This window comes from Thamnophis sirtalis, unplaced genomic scaffold (genome assembly GCF_051295495.1).
Source record: "Thamnophis sirtalis isolate CommonGarterSnake01/CBP01778 unplaced genomic scaffold, rThaSir2_p1.2 scaffold_2, whole genome shotgun sequence".
Taxonomy (NCBI): domain Eukaryota; kingdom Metazoa; phylum Chordata; class Lepidosauria; order Squamata; family Natricidae; genus Thamnophis; species Thamnophis sirtalis.
This window is the reverse complement of record NW_028261382.1, coordinates 165,027,740-165,051,699: the sequence shown is the minus strand read 5'-3', so window position 1 is coordinate 165,051,699 and position 23,960 is coordinate 165,027,740. Positions and strand designations below refer to the sequence as shown.

The 23,960-nt window shown below is 37.4% G+C and overlaps 1 protein-coding gene across 2 annotated transcripts in view; it reads left to right on the top strand.

Annotated features, from left to right (window-relative positions):
* Positions 1–23,960, top strand: part of CARMIL1 (capping protein regulator and myosin 1 linker 1) — a 130,332-nt gene that overhangs the window by 55,740 nt on the left and 50,632 nt on the right. Inside the window, exons 4-17 of one of the 2 annotated variants that reach the window (XM_087707362.1) lie at positions 3,213–3,272; positions 5,319–5,440; positions 8,336–8,433; positions 8,801–8,871; positions 9,042–9,115; positions 10,419–10,494; positions 12,810–12,898; positions 14,381–14,475; positions 14,948–15,034; positions 19,004–19,107; positions 19,936–20,013; positions 20,107–20,183; positions 20,907–21,011; positions 22,160–22,229. In XM_087707362.1, the coding sequence (XP_087563488.1) occupies positions 3,213–3,272; positions 5,319–5,440; positions 8,336–8,433; positions 8,801–8,871; positions 9,042–9,115; positions 10,419–10,494; positions 12,810–12,898; positions 14,381–14,475; positions 14,948–15,034; positions 19,004–19,107; positions 19,936–20,013; positions 20,107–20,183; positions 20,907–21,011; positions 22,160–22,229 (1,206 nt within the window). Of the gene's footprint in view, positions 1–3,212; positions 3,273–5,316; positions 5,445–8,335; positions 8,434–8,800; positions 8,872–9,041; positions 9,116–10,418; positions 10,495–12,809; positions 12,899–14,380; positions 14,476–14,947; positions 15,035–19,003; positions 19,108–19,935; positions 20,014–20,106; positions 20,184–20,906; positions 21,012–22,159; positions 22,230–23,960 lie in introns of those variants that run through there. The other variant, XM_087707363.1, reaches the window with a different exon arrangement.

Genomic DNA, 23,960 nt, shown 5'->3' with positions numbered 1-23,960 from the left:
CTTTGAAGTTCAGACGGACAGTCCTTCTTTGCAGTCACATAAAAGAATTTTGGATGCTTGGCAACATAACTGCATTTACAGTCATTTGCAGCATCCCAGGGTCACCTGATCATGTATTATGATAGTTTTTCCAAAAATTGGCATTTCTAGTTTTCAGCCAAACTGCGCCCATAGCAAACAATTGATTCGCTTAACGATCATGGAGTTCACTTAAAGACTGTCACAAAAACCATCAGGTTGACCACATAACCAATGCACTCTAGCAGTTTATGGATTCTGGCTAACATGACGCTGGTATAAGTCTCTCTTTTTGCTTTGGCAACAACTACTTGAGAAAGACTAAAAAAAATGAAATAGGAGTGGCACTTGATTTTCCCTTTCTTAATTATATGCATCATATATAGAAACATTAGTCAGAATCTGCTGCAGTGCAGTAACATTACCAAAGCTTAAATTGTGGCAAACATGCCAAATTAAACGTGCCACATCGGGAAATAAGAGGTTATACTGAGCTTTAAAAATATATTTTGAAATTTAAAATCTGTAAAGAAGTGAATCAAGGGGGGGGGGGAATAGCGACGATGACTGAGCACCATAGAAAACCATGATTAACAAAGAATAACCTTTAAAAAATGACCTGCAGCAAATTTTTATTCAGATACCGAAGAGTTTCTCCTTGTTGTAAAGTCAAAGGTGTGAATGTTTTAAATTAGTGGGTTGTCCCTTCAAATGCATTCAGTAAGGAGGGTCTTATTACAATAGTCCTTGACGTACAAGAGTTCATTTAATGACCTTTTGAAGTTACAACAACACTGAAAAAGGCGACTTATGACCATTTTTCACACTTATGACCGTTGCAGCATCTCCATGGTGACATGATTAAAATTCAGATGCTTGGCAACTGACTCATATTTATAACAGTTGTAGTGTCCCGGGATCATGTGATCATTTTTTGCGATCTTCTGACAAGCGAACTCAATGGGGAAGCCAGATTCACTTGACAATCAGGTTACTAACTTAACAACTGCAGTGATTCACGTAACTGTGGGAAGAAAGGTCATAAAAGGAGGAAAAATTCACTTAACAACCATCTCACTTATTAAAAATTTTGGGCTCAATTGTGGTCATAAGTCGACCCCAGGTCGTATCTTCTTATGTCTGTGGTGGCAAACCTATGGCACGTGTGCCGGAAACGGCACACAGAGCCATTCCGCGCGGGACATGTGCCCTTGCTGGCTCCTCTTTCGCTTTCCTGTGTGTACAAACACCCCGGCCAGCTTGCCTTCATGTGTCTGTGAATGCTGAACTTCAGAAGAGTAACGTTCCGGCGCACATGCACACACCAGCATCCGAATTTCCTGGTTTCCATCACACACATGCGCGACAGCCAGCTTTTTGTCGGGCTCGTGCCCATGCCGGAAACTGTAAATTTGGGAGCCGGTGTGCGCATGCTTGATGGAATGCTGCTCTTCTAGGTTTCTACGCTCCCACGCACACAAACGCCAGCAAGGCCACACATTCCTCACGGGATGGTTTCGCGTGCCATTTCCAGCACACAGGCAGGCACGCAGGTACGAAAAAGGTTCACCATCACTGCCCTAGGTAATTGATTTCAGAATCAAAAGTGCTGTTACTGTTGGAAGTAAAAATTCTGGTATTTCACTGGAATACCAGAATTTTTACTTCTAACAGTAACAGCACTTCCACTGGAATCTGCTGCCTTGTATCTTAAATTTATTTTTTCATGATGGAAATTTAAGCAACAGGTCTGACCTTCTTTGTGTATTCTTTCAGTTATAGAAATAATAATTGAATAATGGTGTATATTTCCTCAACGTCTCTTCTGAAGATTAAACATTCCAAATTCCTTCAATCTCTTTTCATGTGACTTTGTTTTTAGTCCCCTTGTTTCCCTTATCTAGATCTGAACTCTGCAAAGTAAAGTAGAACTTTTATTCTTCTTGTTTATTTCTGAAGTTCCAGCCTTTTTTTTTTGCTGCCACATTAGTGCTGTGAATCATTTCCAGCTTGATTATAACCACCATTCCAAAATCTTTTCCGCCTACCATTCATTACTAAGCCAGGATTTCCTAACCATAATTCCAGCATTTTATTTCTTTTTCCTAAGCAAGGAATTTTGTATTTATTCCTGTTAATTTTTTTCCCCAGAGCTCTTTCTCTGGTCAAGTTTTCAATTTCATCTCTATTTTCCAGCCATTTAATTTTGTGTCATCTGCAAATCTAATCAATGATTCTTCTAGTTCATTGGGCAATGAATTAAAATGTTGTACAGGGCTGGATCTTGTATTGCCCCACTTGATACCTTCCATTTTGATGAGAGCACCACTTGAGTATGTTTTTTCAGACCAGCCATTCATTTAATTGTAATCTCATGTTTGGCAGATTCTCCTTTTCTTTTGCCAGAGTCTGTCTATTCTCTGCAGCCTGAAAAAATATTTCACAGCTCCAGCTGTGCAGATCATCATCTTTAATTGTTTTTCTTTCTTATGCAATGGATATTTTCCTGTTTTTCAATATGAGAGGTTTCCATTCTGTCTATTCTAGCATGTGCTTTGTTTTATATACTTACTTATGTTACCTGGTATAAATTGGTGGCATACAAATTAATTCAAATCACTAAATAAGCTTACTCTTTACATGAAGTGTGGCCACTTGTTTGCTATAAGTTAGCACTTGCTGAAGTACAGGTAGTCCTCAACTTACAACAGTTCATTTAGCGACCGTTCAAAGTTACAACAGAAGTGAAAAAAGTGATTTATGACTGTTTTTCACACTTATGATTGGTGCATAATCCCCATGGTGACGTGATTAAAATTAAGATGCTTGGGAACTAACTTACATTTATTACATTTATGGCCATTGTACTGTCAGCTTTTATGAAATACAGGAAATACAGGTCACGATACACCTTTTGTGACCTTCTGACAAGCGGAGTCAGTGGGGAAACCAGATTCACTTAACTTATTGTTTAATTATCTCTGTTGCCATCTTCCCTGTTACCTAGGCATCAAATTTTAGCCCCTGGGTTGTGTTTTGTGTATGTTTTATGCCATTCAAGTGAATGATGCTCAAGAAGCTAACCATTACAGTAAATTATATGTATGTTATCAGTAGTCTAATCTTTGTTTAATATGTATTTTAATCCATGTTTTGATATCCCAAAATAATTTTCTATTCTCTCTGAATTGCAGCTAGAATTAACTTTCAGCTACTTGGAAATCCAAGGAATCACTTGCAATAAACCAGGCCAGGTGAATATTTAGTTACAAATAGACACAGAATTGCATAATCCCTAGAATATTTTAATCAGCTTGATGGTTCTTCTACACAGCTTTATTCTTCAGATGAACTGAATTAGTGATATGAAAGAAATCATATGGATTATGTTGAGAGGAATATTCATAGGAAATTAAGTTTGCATATTTCTGCAGTATAGATATAGCAAATTAGATTTGGGTTATACAAAAAGTAATGTTTCCCTTTGTAACAAAAAATAAGGGCCAATTTGAGCATAGTTGTAGTGTCCATGATCATATAAGATATTAAAAATGCCATGAATATAAAACATAAAAAATATTATATAATAATTAAAAAGAGAGGAAGGCAGCAGAATCCATTCTGCAGTTTGCAAAACTTTCTTTAAACAGCCCATGGTTTTATATTTGGTTTATCTAGGGTTTATTTTCTGCATGTGCATCTCCTACAAATGCATGATTGGGATATAATATTTAAGAATGTTTTTGTGCCCAAACCTCAGGCTTCCATAAATTCTTAATTTACCGTATTTTGGGATTATAAAATGCAACTTTTTTGGTAAAAAATGGACTGTTTTTTGCTCATTTCCCCCACCACCCCGGAGCACTTTGCAGGCCTCTCAAACTCTCTGCATGCCCATTTTTCACAAAAAATGAGACGTGCAGAGTGTTTGGGAGGCCTGCAGAGTGCAAAACCTTTTTTTAAAATTTACCTCTTCAAAATCTTGGTGTGTCTTATACTCCAGTGCGTCTTATACTCCAAAAAATGCAGTACTGATTTGGATAGCCTCTTAACATTCTGGATCACAACTGCTTGTGGCTTACTATTACTGTACATATGAGCTAGGTAAACCAGGGCTTCACAAACCATAACTAAAAAGCAGAAAGTGCAAGAAGTTAATCAATAGAAGATATCAAGTAATATCTTCGTGTTTCAGTCAGGGGTCTCCACACTTGGCAACTTTAAGACTTGTGGACTTCAACTCCCAGAATTCCTGTCAGATTTCCCCAGCCAGCCATGGGAGTTGAAGTCCACAAATCTTAAAGTTGCCAAGTTTGGAGACCCCTGGTTTAAACTAATATTGCAGTGTTGTGATGATATGATCTCACTGTTTTAATGGACATCAGTTGGAGATATCTATAAGAGCAAATTACTTAGAACTTTTTCTTAAATTCAGAAGGGGTGTTACTGAAATGTTTACTTCATAGGGAAGCATTTCCTCTTCCATCTCCTTTAGGAGTGGGAGGCGATTCTGAAGTTTTGGACAGATTTCCATATTTTCTGTTGTCCTGAGATGACCCAAGAGTTAATTGCACTCTTTCGCATTTCATTCCATTTTCAAAGTATCAGCATTGTTGGTCTGTGAGCATTTTCCTCTTTCAAATATATGGAGATGGGTTTCCGTACCAGTCTCCATTCCTATGGCTGTGCACCAGAAGCATAAATATCATATCTGTCTGTGGATCTGTAAAGCAGCTAAACCTTTTACATGACAGCTGAGAGATCCATCATGTGATTCCAGGGGGAGGAGGGGAAGAGCAGCAGACAAATGCTCAGCTCATACTCATGTATGTTCCAAAGCCCCTTTTTTGGAATCAAATCCAAGCTACTGCACAGGGCTAATAAGCATATAAATGCACAGATCCTTTGTGATGTCCTGCCGTTGTAAAAAAGATTCAGAGAAAACAGTGATGCTGGTTGTTGGAAAATCCACTTACAGAATATGTAAATCGGAGAGCTTACTATAACCCATTTATTCAAATATTTTTACATCCTAATAATATCAGGAGCTATTAAACTGCAGTTTTTCCATGGGTTAGAGTGAGGCAGAAAACAGATTCTGGCTTGACCTAGCAGATCTTATAGCTGCCTGTGTATTGCGTCAGCAGTCCTTCCTCCTTTCAGACTGATGAACATAGATTCTAACTGATTTTGAATGCACTGTTTTAGTTATTCACTATTGATGTATTTGTAATTTTTAAGGATTATATAAAGATTATATAAAAGGTTACCTCATGTCTCCCCCGTTTTTTTTTATGCAGCTGATTATAGAAACTGAAAAGTGTAACATTTCTATGAAATTAACTTCATCTGAAGATGTGCATGAAGTGTTGGCTCATATTGGAACATGCCTTAGGAGAATATTCCCTGGTCTATCTCCAGTGTAGGTACATCTTCGTATAAATGCTTAGCAAAATAGACTCCATTTCTCTCCCTCTCCATCTCTCTCTCTCTGTCTCTGTCTCTCTCTTTCTCTCACCTGTTGTATTTGGATGTATCAGTGATGTTGACTTGTCTTTTCCACATTTCTAGATACTTTTTGGAAAATATTAAATTTATCCAAAGGAAATAAAATGGGGTGGGTTTCCATACATTTTATATCAACCGAGTACTGTGGACAACATGGAGCACGTTAGTTATTCTTTGGCATAATATACCAGATGTGTTGACTCAAACCTCTTGAAAGTGGTAGAACAGAAAGGCTATGCAGTATTTTACATTCAAATCGAATTTTGTAGCATGGAGGGACATTTGTGTAATGTCTATTAACTATTTTTTAAAGCAACTGCATCTTTTCCCAGAATTGTATTGTTTTCCAGTACGCTGCTTGGAGAGCCCAAGCATGGGTTAAACTCAGCCAATGGGCCCAGGACTGAATTGAAACTTTAGCCATGCCTCTAGTGTTGCCTTGACTTGCCAGATTTTCAATTCAGTCAAAGCCCAGTGGGCGCGTTTTAGTTTCTCTCCAGTTCTTGGCAGATTGCTTGGACACTCCAATTCCCTTTTTTGCAGTTATTTATTCCTCTGGAAGAGCAGGAGCGAGGAGAGGTACCCTTTCTTGATTTTTCTCTCCTATCTCACCATTCTTGGCTCTCACAGTGTCCCGGGCTTGCTCAAGCGCTGCGGAGGTTGCGGCAACTGCCAGTTCAAGCAGGGCCTCGGAGTTCTGACGCCAACATGATCGCGCTGGTTTTTCCACCTGCCTGATCGTGTTCCCGGCAGGGTTTTTTGCTGTTGCTGTCCGTGCTCGCTGAGGGAAGCCGGTTGCTAGCACAGTGCCTCAGCAGGCTGTTTATTTGCTTCTGGTGGCCATTTTGGATTGCCTTTTTTGACGCAGCCACCATTTTGTTTTCATGTTTTTCCCGCATTTTTTGCCTGCCAGTGCCATTCTGTCTGCCCTGCTCTCAGCAGATCACCACATCAGACTGCTTGTCCGGAACCCTGGCAGAGTCTTTGTTTCGGGTAGCTTCCCTGCAGCTCGAGTTCTTCCTTGACCTCAGTGGTCAGACTCGTGGTCTTTTAATCTTCGGGCGTGCTGGGAGTGAATGACTCTCACTATCTTACACCAACAACCACCACATTTGTCTGGCTGCCATCTTCAGTGTCTCCACCTCGAGAGCTCTAGGGCTTGGTTCCAGGGTCGCTAGCGTGGTGAGTCAAGAGCTCCTAGTCCCTTACAGTAACCGGGACCCACATTTATCCCCAAGATCAACTCTTGGTTTCACTGTGCCCAGGAGGTCATTCTCCTGGATTTTTGTTCTCATCCCAGACATCTGAGGGAAAAGAGATGGCACACGCTTGACGTCCGCCGCACTCTTCGCAAGTACATCAAGCAAACGGCAGCTTTCAGATGCTCTGAGTCGCTTTTCATCTCGTTTTAACCTGCATCCCAAGGTCACAAAGTCTCTTTGTCCACCATCGGTCGTTGGCTGCGGGCTTGCATCCTCACTTACGTCTTGCAATCCAGACCAGTGCCTCGTCATATCACCGCACATTCCATGTGGAGTGCAGCCACCACAGCGGCTTGGGCGACCCAGGCACCAATAGAAGAGATTTGCAGGGCAGCTACTTGGACTTCCTTATCTCCATTTGTTCGGAACTATAAATTGGACAAATTTTCTTCTGCTGAGGGGGCATTTGGGAGACGAGTCTTACAGGGGATCCATACCAGCGGAGTGACCCTGGACTCTGCAGCTTCCCGCCCTAGTGACATTTAGCTTGGGTATGTCCCATGCTTGGACTCCCCAAGCAGCATACTGGAAAAATGACCATTGGCTTACCTGAAGGGTCGTTTTCAGTACACTGCGAGGAGAGTCCAACCCCACCCTGGGGTCTTTCTCCGCTTTCAAAGACTATTCGGACCTGTTGTTTATGGATTATCTTGGACTTCTTATCAATGCACACAGTTCCACGCCTTCATTGAAAATCTGGCAAGTCAAGGCAACACCAGAGGCGTGGCTAAAGTTTCAGTTCAGTCCTGGGTAGATTGGCTGAGTTTAACCCATGCTTGGACTCTCCTCGCAGCGTACTGAAAATGATCCTTCATGTAAGCCAATGGTCATTTTCCTCCATAAGTGCAGCATTTTTTTTTTCCAGAAAAAAGGGTGTTTGCTTTAAACGAGTAGTGGCAAGTACTATGTACAATTCAAAGCATTTTTTCCCTTTCAAATCCAAAGCACTACACAATCCTTATGAAAACCTAATAGACTTAATATTGGGAGTGGGAGATAATATCTATCCAGGGAACCACTGACATTCTCCAGTTATCCAGCTATTATAGTTGCTGCTATTTTGTAGGATATCAGTACAATACCTTCTTTTGCAGCTTCTGGTAGTGATCTTAAGAGTTTAGATATTTTGAGTTTTCAAAAATATCAATGCCATTTCAGTGAAGATTTTAAGAGTTCGTTATGTGTAATCTTAATTACTAGATGTTTCATTTTATCATAGCCAGAAAATAAAAAATGTCAAATAGCTTTTTTAAAGAATCAGATGTAACCATATAGTATGATAATTGCAAATGTTATAGAGATGAGATCACAGAGATTGCAAAGTAGCTTTGCAGAGTGCTTTGAGATTTAGAAGGATAAAATACATAGAGTTGAGTTAGTTCTTAAATCTAACAGAATTTCAATATTAGCTAAGGGATAATTCCTTCAAATTTGAGGTGTGGGACACAATCCCGGTAGAAACTTGCAGTTCAAGTACATAAATATGAAATAGCAAACTACATTTTGATGAGTTCTAATTCATGTGTGCATTTACTTCTGGCTTCTAGGAGAATAATGAAGAAAGTAATTATGGAGCCCCCAGACAGGCTGGCGAATCTGCAGACTCTATGGGACAGTCAAACTGTAGGAGAATTAGGCCCATGTGGTGAGTGTGTGTGCTTTTTCAGCTGAAATACAGAGTTTCTGGCATCACCAGTACACGGAAGCTTAGTTCTATTTCTGATGTAGAGTTTGCTTTTGGGGAAAGATATAAATAGTCCTAAGGTGTAGTTAGAATGAAGAGTCATTTTGAGCAGTGTGGGAAGATGCTATTTTTATGCCGTATCCTGCCTTGCTGTATATTATAGAGGAATGTGCTGTAGGTTCAGTTAGTTGCATATTGTGCTTGAGGACAGTGTACGTGCCAAAGAGAGAGATAAAATCAGCTTATCATCAGGATATATGTTATCAGCTTTTAAGAATTATTCCCCACAGTGATAAATGGTTAGTGTTCTTTTTTTGTTTCTTTTTAGGTGGTTTTTCTCAAATGTATGCATGCGTTTGTGACTGGCTGGGCTCTCCATATAGGGAAGAAGTGCAGTGGGTAAGTATAGAAATAAGATTGGGGAAACTTACTACCAGCCACTGAGGCAAAAAGAAATAAAAAAAGTCCTTAACTAGAGCCTATTAATTATATAAGCAATTTTGTGCTAAGAAATTAAATAGTTTTTTTCTCTAAAATGTATTTTTAATCTATCTTTTTTATCTATCTAGGATGTTGATACCATTTATCTGACTCAAGATACCAGGGAATTAAATTTGCAAGACTTTAGTCATCTTGACCACAGGTAAATACGAAGAGCCTGGATAAATGAAAGTGTATGCTAGTCATCTAATGTGAAGATTATCTGTCCAGTAATAATCTTTTGATCTCATTGAATACTTACAGAAGAACCTTTTGTTCAGCAGGATTATAACAGCTGTGAAGGGCTCATCTTTCTCCAGGTTTTCATTACTTTGCAATTACAAGATGAGATATACATGAGTAGAAAATACTTTCATTCATACATTGGATGAGCAGTGTTCCTTCTAATTGGTGCTGGAGTTGCTCCTTGATTCAAACAGCTGACTTAAAGAAGAGCTTAAAAGCTTCCAATGTGGTTCCTGACTATCTTTACTAATTGTGAACTATTGGTTCATATGTAAAATACATATGTATTTTATCAGTCAGAACTAATATTGTACTAGAAAGGGGCTCAGGGCTCAGTGGCTAAGACACTGAGCTTGTTGATCAGAAGGTCAGCAGTTTGGCAGTTCTAATGCTTAGTGCCATGTAACAGAGCTCCCGTTACTTGTCCCAGCTTCTACCAACTTAGCAGTTTGAAAGCATGTAAAATGCAAGTAGAAAAATAGGAACCACCTTTGGTGGGAAGGTATAACAGTGTTCTGTGTGCCTTTGGCGTTTAGTCATGCCGGCCACATGACCATGGAGATGACTTTGGACAGCGCTGGCTCTTTGGCTTTGAAATGGAGATGAGCACCACCTCTAGAGTTGGGAACGGCTAGCACATATGTGCGAGGGGAAACTTTACCTTTACCTTAGAATGGGGCTCATTGAAATTAAATACTTAAAATTGTGTTGGAAATGAGTTTGAACTCCCTGAGATTTTCACATAGTCAGAAAAATAGCTTCTTGTTCAAAGGAGTTAGTGAAATTTTAAAACACATTACAGATAGTTAATTAGTGACTGCCTTGTTTAGTGACATTTGCAGTTAACGATGGTGATGAAAAAGTAACTTTGAAATCAATCATTGCTTTATTGTGGTCAGCACAGAAACATTTAACATATGTTAAGTGTTCAATCTAATTGAATGAAGAATTTATAAAAGGAACAGTTTATTAGATTTAAAAACTCTATATATGAGATTAAATGAAATTTAAAAATTAAAAATTAAAATTTAAAAATTGTAATTTGGTTGCTGAAATCTTAATCAGGCATTTATTTTGGTGAAGAATGAAATGTTGAAACTCAGGTCATCTTATGGTTCAAGAGTTAATGCGAGAGAAAAATGATAATAAAAAAGTTCCTACAACCTCCTAAAAATTCTAGAAATTTTTGTTCAATATATGATTTTTTTTTCTTTCCTTAGAGATTTAATACCAATAGTTGCTGCCCTGGAATACAATCAGTGGTTTACAAAGCTTTCCTCTAAGGATCTAAAGTTAGTAAGTATTAGGATGCAGAATGACTGTAACTTGATTGTTTGGTGGAAACATGTTGTGTAGAATATATAATTATTTTAGAAGAGTAGTTGTTCAAGTGTTCTGACATTTCATGACCTGATAGATTGTGGGTGGACAATTAAGTATCCCAAGTGGCTACCTGAGAAACTGGGATTGTTGTGACAGGCTGAACCAGTGTAACCTGATTTGATGTTCTCAAACTCCGTTACCTCAACTCCTCAGGTAGCTTCATGCAAGGGTTGAGCGCTTTCTCTCCTCGCCCGTCCACAGCCGTGAAAGAGCACATGAGCTGGACCCAATTCGACTTCTTCTCCTGTTCCCTGCAGCTCATTTAGTTACATTTGATTTCTAATTTCCAATTAATTTCATGCAGGCTGGACAGAAACAGCCAAAGGCTGAAAATGGCCTGCAGGCAATAAAATACCCAGGTCTATGATAGACACAGTGGTGGGTTCCTACCAGTTTGGACCGGTTTGGCTGAAATGGTAATGGTTAGGCAACCTGGGTCGCTGGAACCGGCATCGACCCAGCCTGCCACCGCCACCCCCCTGAACCAGTTCCCCAGGCGACGCCATCTTGTATTTCAGTTCTGCACATGCACAGAACAATTTTAATTGCACTGTGCATCAAGCGTGCATGCACAACGCGCACATGAGCAAATCGGCAGTAGTGCCTGCCGGAACCACCCCTTGATAGACGCAATTGCACCAGGATTATCTGTCAGAAAACTGCTTCTTTTCTTCTTCTCCTAAACCTATTCTTGTATCATCAAATAGTATCTCATGATATCTAGCCACTATGCCTTTTATTGGCCCCCTTTTCCCCAAAGATCACAATCAATGGCAGTTGCTTATCATTACTTGAGTATTTTAGTTTAAGATATGTTATTAATACTTCCAGCGAGCAGTTTGGCTTTACTTTATCCATTATTATTAATATACTGATGTTACACACAAACTGGCAAATGACTCTACTCAGTGATTTCATGTAGACATTGAATAGGAGGGAAGAGAGCTGAGAGTGAGAAATATCATTTTTGTTTGCTTATTTGTATTTTGACATTTTAAAGATACCAAAAAAGATCAATCCAGAATTCTTAAAACACTATAGTCCTAATAAAAGAACAAAATGTAAGCAGATCTGTTTGAGAAATAATTCTGCTGCAATTAAATTAACTAAGTTCTGCAAACATTACTGGAAAGCATTTAATCTTATCAAATATTTCAGAAGATGAAGTGGAATATTCCTTGTTTAAACAGTCTGGAAATTACACAGCCTTTTAGAAGGAAATTGGCCTTCTAGTCTAGAAAAATTCAAAAAATACATGTGTTCGAAAAAGCAAGTTATAGCAAAGTATACTGTTGTTTTAAGGTGTCACCGAAATGTTTATAGTGAACTTATTTTGTTTAGATTGAGCTAACAGTTATATTTTACAAGTATGTGTGTATATTTAAAATGGAAGGAACAGAATCAGCAGAATAATTTGTATTTTTATTTGGACTCTTAAGTAAGCCTCCAGTAGGATTCTTCAAGCCACTACTCACAAATATAACTTTGTAACACTGGGGAAAAAGTGTTCCAGTTTCTGCATTGTCTTAATTATTTAGCATTCTTAGAAGCTATAGAAGTAGTTCAGAAAACATTTTGTGCATGTTTCTGCCTGCATTTGTTCATTTTTAATTTTGAATAGAGCAGTTTTATATAGATAGTATCATAAAGTTGGAAAATATTTGCAGAAGATTAAGCTTTACTAAATTTTAGATGCATTATGGACTACATAGTCCAAAATCAAACTAAAGGACTAGAAGTCTAAATACATTAAAATACAGCTGGGCTTATATTTGTTTTCTAATGGACATAAGAACTTTCATTACGACTGGTTAGGATCATTGTTCTAATATGAATAAGAAGAAACAGTATATCAGTAAGTTTACTGAGCTCTTCATGAACTTGCCAACATTTCTCTCTTCATGAACTTGCCAACATTTCTTGTTATTAATCTGTTGTAGAAAAAATATGTGTGATATCTTTACCTCATATGGACTACATCATTGCTGACAAAACTTGGTTCTTTGTGGCACCAAATGGAATTTGTAGAGTGTTGTAACTAGATCACTGCATTAACATGAATGAATTCATTGTCTGTAATTATCTGTAATTCATGCTATGGATTTTTTGCACCACTATTGAGACTTTTTATATTATTCAGAGTGGTACAAAAAGAGGTACCACCTCACCAGCCTCTCAACTTCTTGTTTCCTTTGATTCTTAATATTGCATCATTGTTCTTATGACAGTCCACTGATGTTTGTGAGCAGATCCTAAGAGTTGTGAGCAGATCCAATAGATTGGAAGAGCTAGTACTAGAAAATGCTGGTCTTAGGACGTAAGTCATTATTTTTAATTAACCAACACTAACATTTTTAATAAAGCCCAATAACAACAGAGGAAACTGCAAGTCTAAAGCTGCAGTGTTGTATTATATTTATTGGAGGTTAACAACATTAAACTGACTTGGCATATTTACCTATTGCATATTTGTACTGTGGAGAGCTTTGTTATAATTGCAAACTATCTGAGGTTTATTTTTCACAAATCTTGTATGCAAATGTAACATTAGCATTACTACTAGTTACAGTTTCCTGGGTTACCCTTTTGGTTTATTCATACTAGAAATGTATATAGGATTTGCTTTAAAAAAAATAAATCTCTAATGGAATGGCTCACCCTTATGGGCTTGGTAGGGAGGAGTAAATTCATAAAGAAGAATATTTGTAGCTCAGAATTGAAATGAGGGGGTCCTTGGTGCTTAGTTTGGGTAATGAAATCTGCAAGAAAACAACAAAGCTCAGAGAGCACCAAGGGACCCCTCCAGTGGTGGGTTCCGGATTCCGTTCCAACTGGTACGGTTGGAATGGCCCCGACGTCACCCACATGCTCGCACACACACACATGCATCGTACGTACTTGCAATACTTCCTCAAACCTCCGCAATGCTCCAGTTGCTCAGCGGAGCATCACGCAGGGGCCGTATGCGCCATGCACATGCGCGGAAGTGCCAAATGCTTAAAGCACAGATAAGGAGCGAGGGTGAGCAGGTGGGCCCTCCAGAGCAACGGAACGGTATCCGGTGCTCCAGGCAGGCTCCGATACGCCTGTATTGGGGCGTACCGCCTGCAACCCACCACTGGACCCCTCCCCACATATAGTTTTAACTTAAAGCAATTACTATATGAAATCAAGATTATATCATAATTATTAAATGTCTTTGCAACATAGCTTAAAAACATACAACATTCATATAAGTGCATATGTCTGTAAATGAGTTTAGCAATCTTAATAAAAATTAATGGACAAATGCAATCTAAGACAAGTGAGCTATTCCTTTGGAGAATCCATCTGATGTTGAGCAACTTTGCTGATATGTATGAATATATTTTGATTTGCCATTAGGCAGCATAGAGAAAATAAAAATATCATGCCTGCAACTGGCTCCAAGTCTTCAAAGCAGCTGCATCTTGTTCTGGAATCACATGAAATACTGGGTGTGAATTATTTCCAAACTGCTGTATAATTCTAATGTTTATTACTTCATCAAAAATGGTAGAAAACAGGATATTAAAACATGGCATCTTTCCTGCCCAATGTACATTTGCTTCTCTGTATACCTAGTGTAGCATGCCACATATAAATAAATTGTTGCAACTAACACAATATATGTGACAACCCATGTACTTGAGTGTAATATTCTAAATAGGCTCCTTAATTCAGTGTAACCTATAATCAGTTCATATTAAACTTATGAAAATGGTATAACGATGCAATGCAAAATAAAGTACAATTTTTTGTGGTTTTCTTTGTTTCTTAGAGATTTTGCACAGAAGCTGGCCAATGCTCTATCCCACAATCCCACCTCAGGACTTCATACAATTAATCTCGCTAACAACCCTCTAGAGGACAGAGGTACTGTAACACTTTCCTGCTCATAATACAAGCCCAATAAGAGGATTGGTATATTTCTTTCAGTTTTTCTTGAAATCAAACAATATTATGGATTCTATTATTGCATTGTAAACACCTACAATTGTTAGTGAAGAATTTTTCCTCTTTCATATATCTATAATTGCTTATATTAGTTGTTGACAGGTGATGCTTAATAACTAGTTGGGACATGAATATCTATGCGAATAGATGGACTGTATCACAATATACACAAAATGGGTGTTGTGATACAGTCTCCAATCCTTATATAATTGTTTTATATACAGTTTTTATATTTTTATATTTTACTTGTATACCACCCAGAATCCCACTATGAGGGCGATGAGGAGTTTCTAAACTTGATAGTTAAAACAAAACTAAATAAAGTAAAAAGTGATTACTCTGCAAATACATTTTCACTATTGATGTGGGCCTCATTTTTATTCTTTTACAGGAGTATCTTCATTAAGTATTCAGTTTGCCAAACTACCAAAGGGGCTGATGCATTTAAATTTATCTAAAACCTCATTATCACCTAAAGGTATATAACAATTATCTTAATTATAATGAAATATATTTCTTTTTAAGCTCTATTATCTGAATATTTATTCGTTTCATAGTTTTCCACTGGTAAGATAAATAATAAGCTTGAACTGAATTAGCTGCAACACATTTTCACTCCTTCTACTTGATATGCTTGAATGCTGAGCGTGTTGTATAATCTTGATATCAATGTCATAATTTGCTTCTTCCGTAGCAGTAATAACTTGACCAATGTTCCCTCTAATTTTTTTTCAGTGTGTGCGGAAAAGTATAGTGTTTGAGCATTACATTTTCATGCCTGAGCACCTGAATTTTTTTCATAGATGTTTCACAGAGCAATTGATTTATAGGATCCAAATTGGAATGGAGAAAAATGGTTTTGTGCGTGTGTGTGTATTTGAGTGAGCGAGGGATCCGGTAAGGGAACTGCACCTATTTAGTAAAGAAGGTAAATTATTGCAAACATGATCTCAGTCGAAGATAAGTATGGGGACAGGTTGGGCGGAAGAGAGAAAGTGATAAAAGAGTGGGGGAGAGGAAGAAAAGAGGGAAGAGAGACAGAAAGAGACAGAGAAGGAGAGAGAAAGTGACAGAAGAGTAGGAAAGAAGGCGAGAGAAGGAGAGACAAAGGGAAAGAGGGTGAGAGAGACAGAAAGAGACAAAGAGGAGAGAGAAGGGAGAAGGAGAGAGAAAGTGACAGAAGAATGGAAAAGAAGGAGAGAGAAAGAGAAGAGAGACAAAGAGAAAGAGGATGAGAGAGAAGAGAGAAAGAGGAAAGAGTAAGAGAGAACATCTCATTTCAACCCTGAGGTGCAAACATTCTCTTTGATTGGTAATTTTATTTGTCCATTTACTATCCAATACTCTAATTTCTCCTTAAGTTCATCAAGAATTCCCTTCTTTTTATTGAATTTATCACAATACCTTGAGAACAACTTTTTCAGCATAGCTTTACAGCTATTTAAAATATATAGTAATTTAGGTCAGGTTTTCAGAACATTAGTCTATTTATAAGTCACTAAGTGCAAAGAAACAGAATTCAGAAAGTTGGCTTCCCTTTTTGTAATTACCTATTGCCTGCTTAATTTTCTACCTACATTTTTGATAACTGATATTCACTGTTGACCCAAGAAGCCCATCGTAGAAAGAAACCCTCCCTATGAACTTTGTTGGGTTTCCATGGAATGAAGTTTGATCTTTTTCTCAACCATACAGTAGCATATTCTTTCTAAGGAGGATATAATCAAGATAGTCAAGAATTGTCTATCAATCTAACAGTATGACGATTGACAATCTCTTTATATTTCAACTCTAACTCTTTCAGTCTTAAAGGTTTGGTGAGGAGAAATCCAAAAATTCTTTTAAAGAGGAAAAAAATGCTTGCACAATTGCACCCATGGAGACATGTATATATACACAACACAGAGAGAAACAAACTTAACAAAGTGCTAAGTCTGCCCACCAAAGTGCTAAGTCTGCCCACCAACTAACACTCTCTCTCTCCCTCTCCCTCTCTCTCTTTCTTTCTCTCTCTCTTTCTTTCTCTCTCTCTTTCTTCTTGGAAGGAATGACCCGGCTTGGCTCCCGCTTTCCCAACAACCGAATGGAGAAGCGAAGAGGCAGGAGAGACGAGGCAGGAGAAACGAAGCGGGAGCCAAGCCGGGTCATTCCTTCCAAGAGGCAACTTTCCCATCGAATGACTCACTGCCCTAGACTCGAGGAGGTCCTCTGCAGTCCCTCTCATCTGGCCGGGATGTCAGCGAGAGTGTTGGGCTGAAGGAAGGAGGGATACTCTCTCTCTCTCTCTCTCTCTCTCTCTCTCCCTCCCTCCCTCCCTCTCTTCTCTCTCTCCCCCCTCTCTCTCTCTCGGAAGGCGTCTCACAAAAACCACTGCGCGGCAGTTGGAAACTGCTGCGTGGTGTTTTGTTGCCATGTGCGCGGCCTCGCAGCCGCTCAGCTTAGAAGGAACATTGATGGTGACTCCAGTACATAGCTCACTCCTTGCCATTTCCAACACCTGAACTCACTACATACATCAGGACACTGCACACTAAATTTATCATCATATTAACACCACCAGATCCTCCAATCTCTGGCAGGCCATTGTTATTAAGCTGTGGCCTGGATTTCAGTTGTGCTAACTAACATTATCACATATGTATTTTCTATGTGAAAAATCAGCTAATTTATTTTTTCAAGCACTTGAGAATAAGAGGACACATTTGTTAGGATCTTTTAAGCCACGCAGGTAGCCAAGAGGTAAATAAGCACTGTTATTTACATACAGGTGACTTAGCTCACAAATGGGGTCCATCTGTTGCTCTATTCAGAATTTCCCAGACAGGAGGAATACCTTTTAAGTTTTTAATTCCCTCCATCTGAATGCTGTATGATCTTAGCAACATTTTTGAGAAGAGTAACTACACCATTGTTACAACTGTTTGTCTTTGATTAATTTCAGGGTAGCAGTATTATCTTTGCTGTAGTCCTAGCTCTACTTCTAGTCTGGTAACTGAAAAATGAGTTATGAGTTATGTGTATGAATCACACAGACCTTTTGCCTATACTTCTGGTTCTTTGAATTGGTATTTGTAGGTTCACAGTATTTACTTATCCACCCTACATTATTTGTGCTTCCTCTAAAACCATTACTCTGATCATTCCCAGTAGTTTAATGGACATGGGTGCAAGAGGATTCACGTCTATAAATTCATTGAAGACTCACAGTTACAAGTTAGCTACCATTATTACAAATTAAAATTACCATTGAATCTTGCTTATCTTCTTTTTTCACCTCTGAGGTTTTTTCTAATTTGCAATGTCTTTATGTCCATATCAAATTATCCAGACAGACCTCTTCTGTGAAATATTTAATGATTTGTCATATAATAACAAGCCATACATTGATTTCTTTCATATGAACCAATCTATTCAATAAACCATTGTTAAGTAGACACACCTTAATGTGACATGTAAAAACAGTTAATGAACCGTATGATTAGCTCTCTCTGCTAAATACCTTTCTCAGTTTTATTCTTATTGATTTTGCTTACTCATCAAATCTGTTTGGTAACCTTTAGCCTGGATGCCTAATGGGACGGACTAGATCAATTCAGTAGCTAGACGTTATTCCTATTGTATTGTAATTGATCCTGAATAATTACAGTCTTCACATTGTCCTTTAATTATTGTTTGCCAACTCCATTTGTGATTCACACTTACTTTGAAAATCAGTTGATATTAATACTGGTAGTCCTCAACTTACAACAATTCATTTAGTAACCGTTCAATGTTACAACGGTGCTGGGAAAAGGGACATGACTGTTTTTCACACTTACAACATTTCAGCATCCTTGTATCATATGATCAAAATTCAGATGCTTGGCAACTGATTCATATTTATGACGGTTGCAGGACCATATGATCCTTTTTTGTGACCTGAGAAAGTCATTGGGAAATCCGATTCACTTAAAAACCATGCTACTAAATTAACAACTGCAGTGATTCGCTTAACAATTGTGGCAAGCAAGGTTGTAAAATGGAGCAAAACTCACTAGACAAATGTTTCACTTAGCAACAGAAATTTGGGGCTCTAATTGTGGTTGTATTTGTACTTATGTGAGATTTAAAGGGGATGATTGTACAGAAATTATTGCTTCTCAAAGCACTGTTAATATATTCCTGTGTGAAACAGCTATACTTTGCCTGCAGAAACAAATACAAACTACAATTTGTTTCTGTTAAGGTATGATATCATTTTTCTTCTGTGGGAGATTGGGAATTATATTATTAATTATAATTTTGGAGCTGCCTCAGGATAGCTTGACTAAAAGTAGATGTTTTAAATGTTTAATTCTTTTGATGAGGTGCAGAACAAAAAAAAAACAGTTTGGAAAGAAACTATGCTTGTGGTGTATACACTAATTCATTACTGGACAAAGAAGCAATTTTGGTCATTTTGTTACAGGGGTGAACAGCCTTTCACAATCACTGAGTGCCAACCAGCTGTTAGCTACCACTCTCACCCACCTTGATCTCTCAGGAAATATTCTTCGAGGTGACGATCTTTCAGTAGGTGTCCTAATTTAATTTTTTATATAGGAAGACTTTTTCCATCTAATTTTTGTAATAATTGTGGTGAAATTACAATTTCCAGAATTTCTACCAAGAATGGACATTTCAAGTTTGATAAAGTGCTCTATTTCACTTAGGTGAAGGACATAAAGTGCATGCTAGCCAAAAAAAAAATTGTTCCAGATGCAAATAAATGGCACTCTTGTTTGCTTTTGCACATGTTTGATTTTAAATGATAAGGGAATGTTATGCTGTTTGACAGAAAGATGGATGATACAGTATCTTTCATTATTGCTTCAGTTAAAAAAAAAACAAGGCAAAAAATGAAAAGGGAAAGGTGCCTAATATTTTAATATACTAATATACTCTTAAAAAGAGTCCAGGGGGCGCAGTGGTTAGAGTGGTACTGCAGCCATTTCAGCTGACTGCTAAGCTGCAGTTCGGCGGTTCAAATCTCACCGGCTCAAGGTTGACTCAGCCTTCCATCCTTCCGAGGTGGGTAAAATGAGGACCCAGACTGTGGGGGCGATATGCTGACTCTGTAGAGAGAGCCGAAAGCCCTATGAAGCGGTATATAAGTCTAACTGCTATTGCTATTGCTACATAAAATTTTAAAATCAAAAATTAAAAATCATTGTTAGCTGAAAATAAAGATGGGTGGATTATTTAACATGAAGGGTTGTTGATCTTCCAAAATAAGCCATTTTGTAATGTCAATGCTAAAAAAATTTTTTTTATTTATCTACTATTTTGAGTTCATGGAGTTAAGACAGAAGTTCAATAATAAGAAAGCTAAACTTATTTCTTTCTTTTTCACACATCTAGTCCCTGTGTAATTTTTTGGCTCAGCCAAATGCCATAATTCATCTGGATTTATCAAATACAGAGTGTGCATTAGACATGGTAACATTTATTAATTTATTATAGAGAATCCCCACTTTTATATTCCAAATTGTTTTATGTACATACTTACTAATTTATTCCTTTCCAATTTAGTTGTTTGGAGCACTTCTTCATGGCTGCCTTCAGCATCTTGCCATCCTAAATCTGTCAAGGACAATTTTTTCACACAGGTCAGCATTCAAAATATTATGCTTCAGTATGAACTTGATGCTATATGTGGAGTTCTTAGTGCTGTCTGAGTTTGGATTTTCTTGCACATGTTTATCAAACTAGGTAACATCATCAGTGCTATGAACAATACTGCTAATATTACCTAGTTGAAATTCCTCAACTTGAATCTTTTCAGATATATTAATTTCTTACACTGATATGGCAAGCATGTCATGCAGCGTTTATACATAGTGAAGAGCCGAAAGGCTTTGTGAAAAGTTGTAGTTTAAGTTTGTTTTCAGTTCATTCATTCAACTATGATAATTGATCCAGGTAAGAACGATGGAGGCACAGTGTTTAGAATATAGTGGTGCAGGCTACTTTTGCTGACTGCCATCTGACTGCAATTTGGCAGTTCGAATCTCACCAGGCTCAAGATTGACTCAGCCTTCCATCCTTCAGAGGTCGGTAAAATGAGGACCCAGATTGTTGAGGGCAATATGTTGTCTCTGTAAACTGCTTAGAGAGGGCTGTGAAGCAGTATTGTATATAAGTCTAAGTGCTATTGCTACTGTTATTAAAAGTGGTTAATGAGTGTTATTCAAGAATCATATAAAATATATGTAGCTCTTTAATTTCTCTTATGTATAATTGCTATACAACTATGGATTCTTATGCTGGCTTTGAAGGTCTTTTGAGCTTATGGAATATGACCTGTTGTTTTTTTAAAATCTTCTTCAAAGAAAGAGCAAAGAAATGCCCCCATCCTTCAAGCAATTTTTCAGCAGTTCACTTGCTTTAATGCAAATCAATCTTTCAGGAACTAAACTTGCACCTGAGCCTCTAAAGTAAGTAAGCATGTTTTCTTTCAAGACTTTGTTTTATTTCATTGGGAAAATGTTTTATGAAAACTTTACTGTAGTTAGGTAAACAACCCATATGTTTTGTGAGTTTAAGAATAGCTATTTGGCTCTCACATGGAGTAAATGTCAGAAGTGAAATATTCAGTATGAATTTGCTTTGACTTGACTTGATGTCCAATCTTCACTCATGTGTAGGAGAAAGGGTTAATATCTATGCAGTCCTATATCTAGACTTGAATATGACAACTTAATACATTATTCCAGGGGTGTCAAACTTGTGGTGTCACATTGTCACGTGACATATCACAACTTTTCCTCCTTCGCTAAACTGAGGGTGGGCGTGGCCAGCATGTGACGCATCCGGCTTGTGGGCCACAAGTTTGACACCCCTGCATTATACCATTTGTCTAGCAAAAAAACTTTAATTCAGATTGAAAAAATCCTATGGAATACTTTACAACATGGATGTCCAATCATATGGGTTGCCTAGGCTTCATTGGGTAAACAGATATTGTCATGGGCTGCCTATAAAATATATAATATATTTAATGTATACAAATCACATAATAATATTAAAAAATTACGATTTGTAGGGCCACGTTATTAGTTGTCCAGGGCTAGGGGTTGACATGCCTATCTTTTTATTTCTGCTTTATGAATTATAAACTATAGCAATTTTTCCATCTTAGAAAGATGCTTAGAAGAATTTGGATATTTTTGTACTTAACAGTTTAAGTGTAATACACTTTGATAAAATTAATATCAAAATGTTTTGGCATTATTTAGAAGATTAGAGACATTGCAGAATGATGTTTTCATAACATTTGTTTATCACATGTGAGACTTTGCTTAGTATGCTCCTCAATTTTCAAATCATAAAATAAAGAAGAAACCTTGTGTGCACAGTGAAGCTGGAGCTTCTGTGCACTTGAAGCTCTCTAGCTCTCTATAGTATTGTTTGTCCTGAAAAAGCATAATTTATCTAGCACATCCCTTTCAGAGTCCAAATAAGGGCTAATACACCAAATGACTACATTGTTAAAGAACAGCAATATAATTGAAATGAATTCTGTGATTTGCTGATTCAGTAAACTGTATAGCGGTATTCCATATAATTCCAATTTATTTTTCAGAGCTCTCTTACTTGGTCTTGCTTGTAATCAAAATTTGAAGGAGGTGTTTCTAGATCTGAGTAACTGTGAGGTAGGAAACATTTACAAATGCCATCCATGTCAAAATAATATTGCCTTCCTTAGATATATGATTCTTATATTTTGTACATGTCATCATGCTTAAAAAGTAATAAGTAGTCTTTAAAAGTACATTGAATTTGCAAAACCTGAGTGTCTTTGATACAAGTGCGTGCATGAACAGCAACAAGACATGGCACTCTGTTCTGGAATAGGAAAGATTCAGATGAGAACTTTGATTCCACAGGTAAGTCTGCACTAAAAAAATAATTAGGTGTTTAAAACTTAAAACGTTCTGTGTTTTGTTTGAAATCAAAAATTTTCTTGCAATTATTGGCCAACATAAATCTGTTGTGTTTCTTGTATTTTTAAGTGTAAAGTCTTTTTAGGCTATTCTGAAACCTTACTTTTTATCACAGATGCAGTTAGTTTCTTCAGATAAAGTGACAAAATACACTTATTTATTGATAAGAATCCATTCCTTATCGAGGATTGCATGCATATCAAACAGAAAGCACAGCGGCTCAGACTTCTCTGTCCAGACTCTCAAGATTTCATCACTGAAATGTGCAAACAAAATCATCTCAAATATATCCAGCAACAAACATCTAGCATACTAACTCTGAACCAAAGCTTCATTCCTTTGTATAGTGTTGATTTTAATATATAAAATATTTTAGTTGCTCAGGGCTAACATTTTTCTTTTCTTTCTTTCTGCTTCCATTAGCTTGGTCACTGTGTAAGTACACATCATGGCTTAACTAGCAGCCTCTTAATGATTTACCCTTAAGCATCACACTTCCTGCCTATCCATTGCACAGTTTTTCTTCCATGCCTTTAGCTGATAAATATCTGGATGCTGATATTTGACCACAGCATAACAGGTTTAGAGTGAAATGGTCAAAAAACAGTTATGGTCAAAACAATAGTTATACTTACTGCCAGCTATTTCCTGTGATAAAACTGGAAAATATAGCAATTTTTAAACTGCCTTTGTCCCTACTAGGCTGGAAATTCCCAAATGCACATGTACAGTTTTATTTATTTTAAAATGACAGGCTTTCATTGTTTAATATTCCAAAATGGAATTAATTTTTTGTAGAAAACATCATTATAATTCCAAAGAATCTGCAACAACTTTTGTTAATCTAAATTATGAAAGAGTGACATTTGGGATTGGTTGTTCTCAATCTTCATCCTGCCCTTTCTAGGTAGAAGATACTATCTTAATCTAACTATGCATTGGCACCTTATTTATTTAATCAGCAGCCCTTAGATTTCCTGTGATCTCTCATCCAAGTACTTATCATATCTAACCCTTCATAGTTTTTTCAAGATCAGAGAAATGGGAAACAGCTGGGGAGTTAAAGAGTGCAGTGGTGATCAAAAATTATTGAATTTTCAATATTTCTACATAAAATACCCTAGAAATCTTCTTTCTACACACAACACCTAAAGATTGGTAAATAAAATCCAACCAAATTAGTCAGAAACATTACACTTGTTCATTTATTCAATGAGGAAAATTATACAAGCTAATGTTTGAGTGTGGCAAAAGTATGTGAACCGTTGCTTTCAGTAACTGCTATAGCCCTTTTTGGCCATAACTGGAACATTTCCATAACTATTGATCAGGCCCACACACCAGCATGTTAGCACATTCTTCCTTCCAGAGAAGCTTCAGCTCAGAGAAGTTGGTGGTGCCTTCTTTAGGTCCTTCCACAACATTTCTATGGGATTAAGA